The 9,730-nt window shown below is 30.7% G+C and overlaps 1 protein-coding gene and 1 long non-coding RNA gene across 4 annotated transcripts; one reads left to right on the plus strand and one right to left on the minus strand.

Moving 5' to 3' along the window:
• Positions 1-1,685: 1,685 nt before the first annotated feature.
• On the plus strand, positions 1,686-4,684 carry LOC107912842 (protein MALE DISCOVERER 2). 2 transcript variants are annotated; one of them, XM_016841192.2, is made up of 7 exons: positions 1,686-2,008; positions 2,286-2,448; positions 2,539-2,677; positions 3,160-3,231; positions 3,282-3,425; positions 3,528-3,668; positions 4,142-4,684. In XM_016841192.2, the coding sequence occupies exons 2-7, from the start codon at positions 2,328-2,330 to the stop codon at positions 4,188-4,190; spliced, it is 666 nt and encodes a 221-aa protein (XP_016696681.2). In that variant the 5' UTR covers positions 1,686-2,008; positions 2,286-2,327; the 3' UTR covers positions 4,191-4,684. The 2 variants fall into 2 exon arrangements, with proteins under 2 accessions (XP_016696681.2, XP_016696682.2); XM_016841193.2 differs by having other exon boundaries at positions 1,687-2,008; positions 4,159-4,684.
• Positions 4,685-5,811: 1,127 nt separating this feature from the next.
• Positions 5,812-7,202, minus strand: LOC107912841 (uncharacterized). 2 transcript variants are annotated; one of them, XR_001688303.2, is made up of 3 exons: positions 6,889-7,108; positions 6,564-6,788; positions 5,812-6,381 (listed from the first exon to the last, which is right to left on the minus strand). It is a non-coding gene; the product is annotated as an uncharacterized lncRNA (long non-coding RNA). The 2 variants fall into 2 exon arrangements; XR_005921224.1 differs by having other exon boundaries at positions 5,812-6,788; positions 6,889-7,202.
• Positions 7,203-9,730: the final 2,528 nt, after the last annotated feature.

A 9,730-nucleotide genomic window follows, 5' to 3' on the forward strand; every position in this document is an offset into this window, starting at 1 on the left:
AAGATGAAATTTTGTTCAAATAAGAAGCAAGGGTGACGTGAAGATGGAGAGAAAAAAAATGGCGATATTCTTCTGAATTATCTAATTAACTTAATAAATAAAATATTAAATGTTATATAAAAAATTCTATCCATCATCATTACATGTTTAACATCCCCAATTTATTCCAAATTTCCAACATCATCCAAAGGTTCATAATTTTCCAATAAATATAAGTACTTTTTCTTAATTATCTATTATGAAAAGACCATTTTACCCTTATCAATCTCTATGATTTTATCTTTGCTTCATGACACTTTTATGGTATAGTCACATTTCTAGTCCTTCCTCTTTCTCACTTTAATTTAATAATTATTATTTTTAATCCTCAAACTTTTTCCCCAACACTTTTCACACTACTACGATTTAGTCAATAACTCAAATAATTTCTCTAAATGTAAGTCTTTTTAATTTCCTTATGGTATCCAACTACCTTCTCTACTAGCACCCATGATTCCTATTTTTATTTACTTCGAAAAGTTTAACATATGCAAATCTTGAAATAACACTATTCTCATCTCAAGGGGTGTTAGGGATGTTACAGAATCGAGCTAAAAAACTAGTTGAACTAGCAGTTGAACCAATTATTATTTTTAAATATTGTGATGTTTGTTTTTTTTTTTATAATTTATTTGCTTTAAACTAGTCAGATCGTTTGTTCTAGGAACCAATTGGTTAGACTAGTTCGAAATAGGTTCAATCCGCAGTTCAATTAATTTTTTAGCTCTCATCAGACCGATGCCCAGCCAGTTCCCGGTCCAATTGGCCAACCCGATTCAATTTAAATAACATCAAATTTTGGAATTTTTTTATATTTTAAAAATAGTTTTTTAAATTTTAAAGAGTTTTATTTTTCATAACTTTTATTTTTAAAAATACATTTTTATGTTTTTTTTATTTAAAATATAAAAATAATTATTTTAAAAATATTTTATTGACTTTTGAAAGGTAATGACAAATTGACAAAAAAAGGAAATGTTGATAGCTAAAAAAATTTGATTGATGAGAGATAATTTCCTATACATTTTAACCTACTAAATTACATGGTATATGTTATAAATTATTTATATTAAATTATATAATATTTATTATTAAATATTTATATTTTATCAATAACCAACTGATAATAACAAATAATACATGTTAAATGTTAAAGAGTGAATAACCCCACAAATATGTAATGCTAGAGGAATTAGATAAAATTACATAGTATGTTTATTTTTTTATTAGTTTTATTACTAATCATATTGCATAATACTTTCTCGAACTATCGCATTATATAAGATGATTCGATTTGAGGTTTTGGATTTATTGATAAATTTATAATAATTAGTGTTTGATAAGTTACATCGAAGATTCTCGAACTTTAAGATGTTTTAATTATATCCCTAAACTTTTAAAGTTATGTTAATTAAGTCATTCTATTACTGAAACTATTAAATTCACTGTTAAGTAACACATCAAATCTTACGTGGCATAATTTAAAATTTAAAAAATAAAAAAGATGAAGGTAAAACAGCAAATTTTGCCACATAAAGTATAATTTCATATGCAGTTATATTATAATTATGGATTGTGAGTTTTAGAGATACAATAAATTGATGTTTGGGTTAAATTTTTAAAAAATCTCAATTGCTTATTAGTTCCAACAAACGAGAACTTCGCACGAGCTTGCTTAAGGCTCCGTTCTTCTGCGCGTTTAAGAAGGAATGAAGAACGGCTTCCTTTTGCTTAAACATTTCACCAGCAGAGAAGGGCTTTTCTCCAGATGGAGAAGCTAATTTTTTCTCCTTTTTTTCAGCTTCAAGTGCTTTTGGATGATAATTGACCAAATTATCCTGTCTTCTCCCCAAACGTTCTTAAAATGAGAACACCAGCGACAGCTGATCGACGAAGAAGACCAAACTCAGATTCAGACCAAAACCCAATATTACATTCTTGATTTGCTCTTTCTCTATTTGTTAAAACAGTAAGTTCTGTCTTGTATCTTGGCCTTCTCTTCTTCCCCCTTAATTATCTAATGTCGACTTTAACTTGCGAAAAGGTTTCCTTTTTATAAAAAAAAAAAGAGTAAATGATCACCGGCAGTGGCGCCGCTACCACACGCGTTTTCTTCTCGTCTTGTCTAAATTTGCTAGCACTTAGCTGCCTATAGCATTTAGCAGCCTCCAAGAAGCTCTCTTACATTTTCTTTTGTGTTTATTCTATTAATACATTTTCGACTCTTTTTGACATTGTTCTCAAAGGTTGATAGAGAAAAGCTAGAAAAAATTCTTCTTCTTTTGGACATGTATGGACTCTGGGGATTCGAGCGGTTGAAGCTCAGGATGATGGTGGTCATGCTGTTAATGCTGGTTTTATCATTGTTTGAGCAGAATATGAGCTTCTCCTCGCCTTTGAACAGTGAAGGTATTTATTCAGGCCTCAACAAGAGTTTCTTTGTATATTATATATGTTCTTACGAGAAATTATTTGCCTGTGTGGCAAAAAATGGTGCAGGTTTGGCTTTGTTGAGGTTCAAACAGAGAGTGGTAAGTGACCCCTTTGGTGCTTTATCGAACTGGAAGGAAATTGATGGAGAGATTGATCCGTGTTCTTGGTTCGGGGTCGAATGCTCTGATGAAAAAGTTGTAATTTTGTGAGTTTTGTCTCTTTTTGCACATTTTATTGCGTTCTTTTTAATTTGTTTTACAGGGAGATTGTTGAAGTATATGAAAGTATTTGGAATCCCCTTTGCATATGGTAGATAGCTGAACATGTTAGGTTCTATTCTTTGCTTAATAACTTTTTAAGGGTTGAAGACTGCAGAGTCAATTTCTACTTTTGGCTCTTGATACTAAAAAAGGCTCTTTTTATTTTCTCAAAGTGATTTTTCTCTAAAGGGATATGGACCTGTTTTGGATGTTTTTTGATGTTTTAACTTGTTTATGAAGAACTGAATTTGACATAAATAAAACTTGACACAAATAAGACAACCAAGTTTTAATGCTCCATGTAATGTTCTTATTTTAGATTTTGTTAATGTTAACTGGCTCTCTACCCTGTGGATTTTGCCTGTAGATGTGCCATGTTTTTCACTGTATAGTTAATTAGATGGTAACCCTGGTATGCTTCTTGCAGAAATTTGAAAGATCTTTGCCTTGTTGGGAACCTGGGACCTGAATTTGGGAAGCTGGAGAATTTAAAATCTATGTAAGTTTATCATCCTTGGTCTCTTAGTTCTGCTTTATATACTGCTGCAGTATATTGCGCAACAACTCTTTCTCTGGAAGCATTCCTCAAGAAATTGGGGAATTGAAGGAGCTGGAGGTGTTGGATTTAGGATTCAATAACTTTAGTGGACCATTTCCATCTGATTTTGGCAACAATCTCTCCTTGACAACACTGTATGATCCTCTTTTCAAGTTGTTTATATTTCGGATTTTATTTTATTTCCAGCTGTTATTTAGTCCCTTACCTTATATTATACGAATTTCTTCTTAATGCAGTTTACTTGACAACAATGAGTTTCTTGGAAATCTAGCACCTGAAATATACGAGGTTAAGATGCTTTCTGAATTTCAAGTAGATGAGAATCGGCTAACTGATGCTGCTACTATACCATCTTGTAAAAGCAGTGGTTTCCCCTGGTAAGCAATTAAAGTTGATGCAATATATCAACTTCCTTTGAGTACTTTTTTGATGCATCCATCTTAAGAAGAAAAAGTAGTTCTACATCTGCATTATTGAACAAAATCGATACTTCTACATTTTAATGCCACTTTTGATTTATTTGCATCTGCATTATTGAACAAAATCGATACTTCTACATTTTGATGCCACTTTTTTTTATGCCACTTTTGATTTATTTGCATCTGCATTATTGAACAAAATCGATACTTCTACATTTTGATGTTCTTTCAATTTTAAAACTGTATGAGCAAAATGAAATGGACTAGGATACTGCAAAGGAGTAATCACTTTGATAAGAAGTATTATTTAATGAAATCTTCTACATATTCCTTAATGTTTTTGTCATTGAGTTTAAGTTGGATTATAGATTCAATTGTATTTATTGTTCCTTGACTGTGTTGTGTTGCATGTATGTACTAAAATCCCCCAGCATTGCATCAATATCAGATTGTTATTCATGTCACATGATGAATGAGTAGTTTTCAAGTTTCTTAATGAAGTCAATCAAAGTGGAGAGCAGCAGTGTTCCTATGAGTTGTATTTCATGGTTCACCTTGCCACAATACCAGTCTCTGGGACTGGTATCAACCCTGCTAGGAGCTTTGGAGCTGCTGTGATATACAACAAAGTGGAGGTTGATCAAAACACTCATCATGCAAAGCTAGTAAATATCCCAGGAAGCTACACAAAGCCTGTCGAGTAAATTTTTTTTGGCTATTTTGGTATGGTGTTTTTTTTTTTTACTTATATGTAATGCTATTTTAGTATAGTTGACTCTTAGGTGTCATTCTTTGAAGAATTTTTTCCGATTTGTACACTTCTTTTAGGAACTGATCTAGAAAACAAGAAGCTTGACCTTGAAATCCGATTTTATAGTGGTACAATTTGTAGATGAAGATATAGAAAATTGTCTTTCCCCTCTGTCTTGATGATTCAGTTTTTGCTGATATCTGGGAATGAATTTGCTTTTATATGTGTATTGTTCATCATGTTCCAGAACACTTGATATTTCTTGGTACAGATTATGCATTGACCTTTTGATTGTTCTTGCAAAATTCAATGTTTTCAGTGCTTGTGTTAAAAATTGGTCTTACTGAAGAAAGAAAAGCCAACTCCCATTTTAATATTGATGGATTGTTGAACTCCTTAAATGTTATTGTATGATTTAGATAATATTGATGGATTGTTGTATTAACCAAATCATTTTCATATGCTTATTAAATATAAGTATTGTATTAACCAAATCATTTATTGAATATAACCAAATCATTTTCATATGCTTATCAAATATAGCATCTAGTTTAATGAATTCACTTTAAATTGTAAATGCTATTGACAAATTTTTAGTATTTATATTTAGTATATAAATATTATCCCTTTTTAAAACTTTAATCCAAATATATATAATATTTTAATTCGTTAGGTTTATGTTTTCTATGTTATGTTAGTATATAATATGAGTTATATATTCAAATAATACAAATGTGTTAAAAGCATTAAAAATAAAAATAATTTTTATAATAATACAATCGTGTCAATATTTAATTACAAATATTTAATTTTTATATTTAAATATTTAAATATAGTTTATATATTCTAATTAAATTTTAGAAATAATAAATATTAATTACTTAGAAATATTTAAAATTAATATTATATATTAAAATATAATAAATTATTTTTTTATATTTTTACTAAAATATCGTAATATTAACTAATTTGAACATTATTTAAATACATATTTGTTACTTTATAATCTCATGTCTAAAATGGACATTTTATTCTTCAAAAGCACTTTTTGACAGCAATGTCAAACACTCAAATTTCTCAAAAGCATTTCTCAAAAGCAATAAAGAACTGGCCCTAAGTCATGGCGGGTGGACACTTGTTTTTTTTACTTTTTATTTTAAAATTTCACTTTTTTTCAATTTGCCACATAGAAACTAGTGTCACTAACATAAGGGCTTAATTGATGTACTTCTAAAAGTTTGAAGATGTAATTAAAATATTTTAAAGTTTAGAGATCATTTTAAAATGAGAATCATGATTTAAGAAATTATAATTTAACTTTCAATAATTTTTATTTTAAGCACTTAAATATATAATTTAAGCATTTATTTTTATTATTTTCCTTAAAATTAAAAGCTAGAGAATCGGAGATGAAATTATTTCTAAATTTGATTTTTCACATCATTTAAGTAAAATGAAAAACTATCATTTTAGTCCCTGTAGCCACGGAGCCGAATCAGCGTATTATCTGCTACCGCGCCGGTGGTGGTTTCTCCTCCTCCCCTGCTGTCATCCCAATTTCCCCTAACATCTCTTACTCCGCCGTCGCTGGTGGCGAACCAGCTTTTGCGCACTCTGGTCCGGCGGTTACGGCCTTCTCTGTTGTCTTTACCCAGTAAACGCCTCTACAATAACGATATCGTCCTCCTCCAATCCCTCTTTGTCAGCGACGAATTGATTTGCGCTACGGAGACGAACAATACACCGCCGGTAACCTGCTGGAGAACGGAGAACAGCACTGAAGAGTTACCCAACGATAATCACAGAATGGGTAAAATCACATCCGAGTTCGGGTTTTCATGTGGGATTGCTGAGGAAGTAACTCAATGGTTGAAACCACAGAAAGACAATTGGGGAACATTTCAATGGTGGACATCGAAGCTGGGGGAAACCATGTTAATGGGGTTAACTCAGATGGTGAGTTAGTTTACAGAGGAGATAACTCAGCATATCAACTTGATGTTTATACACTTAAAATTACAATATAACTACCATTTATAAATTAAACATGTTTAGTGGATGGTTTGTAAAGGGAAAATGTGTTTATATTTAGGGGAACTCACCACCACGAGACTATTTGATCATCTCCTTCGATTTGATGGGAATATATATTTAGATACATCCAACGGTTAATATCCCACTTCAGCAGTACCCTCTGAAAGGCAAAAGTGCGGACAATCGCCACTGTTGAATGTTTGATTGTTGAAGAATAAGAATCTGGATAAGATTGATAGCACCTTTCTCATGCCAAACCATAAAAATCTATCCAACCCACCATTTTTGGTTCTCTACATAAAGAAAAGGTCATGGCTACCATAATCAATTCAAAGGATTTTATTCTTTTATATAGTATAATATTCAAAATAAATAAAAAAAACTCAATTCAACCTCTCTCGTTATCCGCATGTGTCGCCAAAACCTCGTCCAGTTATATATCGCAGATACAAAGCGTATTCCGACTCAAAAACCAGAAATTAATCAGCCAGCCAATACTTTTTAAGGTTTAAAGGCCGACAGCTACTTGTGTTGCAAAATGGAGAGGCTGTCTCCAACAAGGGAAAGTAGATCAAATAGTAAATGGAGTTGGCTGGGGTGTACTGTTGTTGTTGGCCTTTTTTACTTTAATATATGTCTACACAGCCCTACCTACCTACCTGCCTGCCTGCCTGCCTGCCTCCACAGCCAATGAATGGTGAATGGACTCCCTCAACCCTGTACCTGCACCTGCACGTATACGCTCGTATATTTTTTAAGGTTAAAATGTGCCTATAGTCCCTTTATTTTTTGAAAATTAAAAAGTAAGTCCCTACACTTGTATGTCTAATAATTGAGTCCCTCTACTTTTTAGATTTCAAATTTCAAGTCCAACTGTTAACACTGCTAATTTTATTTTATTTTTTAAATTTGTTGTTGTGACATTTTGACATGAAAAAATTTACTTATTTGGTAGCCATGTAATTAAAAAAAGATGATGTAATTAACTTGAATTTAACCAAAAAATAATAATATTAACAATTGGACTTAGATTTTGAAATCTGAAAAAAAGTTCTTAAAAATATAATGACCAAATTCCTAATCTTCGAAAAGTAAAAGGACTATAAGTACGTTTTAACCATATTTAATTTTACTTCGTAGTTGCACTGTTGCAGTTACATTTGTTCAAAGATTGGGTTATTTCTTTAACCCACTTGATATTTAGAAAGCTTTGAGAAAAAAAGAATATTATATTCATAAAGACACACACAAAAATTAAGCCTCATAAAAAATATGGATGGAATTTCAGTCTTCAAAACTTGAGCTGAGTTTTATCTAATTACATGTTAAATTATTTATATTTAAAGATATATATGATGGAGGTAAAACAAATGTATATATAATTACTATGGTTAAAATATATTATTTGCTTTTGTATTCTTTGTAATCTTGGAATTTAGTGTCTACATTTTTATTTTTAAGAATTTTGTTTCTCTAATTTTTAGATTTTAAAATTCAGGTCCAATTATTATCACCATTAAATTTTTTCTGTTAAATTTGTTAGTATGACATTTTGAAAAGAAAAAAATTCACTTGGTAGCGAGCTATTATGAACCCGAATTTGACAAATGAATTTTAATCTCATTAAAATAGATGATTAAATTTCAAAAATACAAAGAGTACAAAAACTTAAAAAAATATTTTAAGCAAAGACTAAATATCAAATAAAAATAAAAAGGATATGTCCAAAAAAAATAATATTGATTAATGTTAAACCTAAACCCTTTGGATTAGAATTAATATTTGAGAAATGCTTTTCCTCCATCATATTCAAACTGCAAACATTTGTTACATCCGGATTTTGATTCACCTTTAACTTTAACCAAAGACGATCCCAACTCTCATGATTCAAATTATTTTTTAGACTAATTTTATGTAGGGTTTAAGGTTAACAATAAACCACATTTACGATTACCTAAAAAGAATTTTCCTTATCTGGGAAGTGTTTCAACACTTATTTAAGACCATGGTCAAGGTTTCCTTCGACTAAACTTAGTGCTTGGTTGAAATCCTCGACCCAGCAAAGACGCAACTTGTATAGGTTAGAGGGAAATAGTTTAGCCCGCATTATCAAATGCTTCAATTTTGGGTTTAAAAGCTTGAAAATAGGTTTAGGGTTAGCGATGTTTAAGGAAATGGGTTAGTTGAGTTAGGGTTTTTAGTTACAATCTACTCTCTTAACTGCATTGTATTCATCATTTTGTACTTGTAATTTTTCGAATTGATTGATTTAAATCAAATTTCATTACATATTAATATCATCTGTGTTTTTCATCAATGATTTTTGCTCATAAAGCAAAACGTAAGTAAATATTGACTTGTTGATTATCTAATGTTGATTAAGTTGCAATATGTGACCGGATCATAATACGGTAGGACAAGTTATATTAGTAGATAATCTAAACACGTCTTTAGTTTAATCGAAATTGAGCAAATCGATTGAAAAACTAATATGTTGCCTATCAAGTCCAATTGGGGAGATACATTGTCTTAGGTATTGAAGCAGATGACTCTCAGAAGATAGAGTCATAGATGTGACTAACTAGACTAATAGTACATTAGACATGACCTAAATAGATCATAGATCTGTTTATGGATTCATTCACTTGTGACATTCATAGTGTGACATCCCTTAATCATGAATGGATGATGGACTATAGATGTGTGACTTGTATGCTTTGATGTAAATAAAAGCCCGAGTTCAAATGGATAAGAAAACCAAAAGTTGGTGCGTTAGTTATACGACTTCTGCAATATGTAACATCATTCCATAACAGTGGAGTTCATAGCCCAATTAAAAGGGAAATGATACCCTCTAATTGCCATTACATGATAGATGAAAAGTAACTTGGCCATGGGTCATTTACCTTAGTGATAAATGATTTAATTGCTATCTGTTGCTAATTGACTTTTCATAAAGGAAGATGTAATGATTATTGTGAGATACAATAAGATCATATTGGGAGAACAAATTTATCCCAAAAAGAATAAGGATGTAACGACCCGATTTTCTGTTGGATCTAATGCCCTAAGTGTAGTATTTTCGTCTATATACACTTTGTTTTTTTGAATAGATTGGTTAATAAAATCATTCATGAATTACATTAATATCCTTTGTATAATGTCTTCACGTGGTTTTTGCATGAAAAGCAAAATAAAAGTAAATATTAGCTCAATGGTTATCTAATGTTTAACT

This window comes from Gossypium hirsutum, chromosome D11, assembly GCF_007990345.1.
Source record: "Gossypium hirsutum isolate 1008001.06 chromosome D11, Gossypium_hirsutum_v2.1, whole genome shotgun sequence".
In the NCBI taxonomy this organism is placed as follows: Eukaryota; Viridiplantae; Streptophyta; class Magnoliopsida; order Malvales; family Malvaceae; genus Gossypium; species Gossypium hirsutum.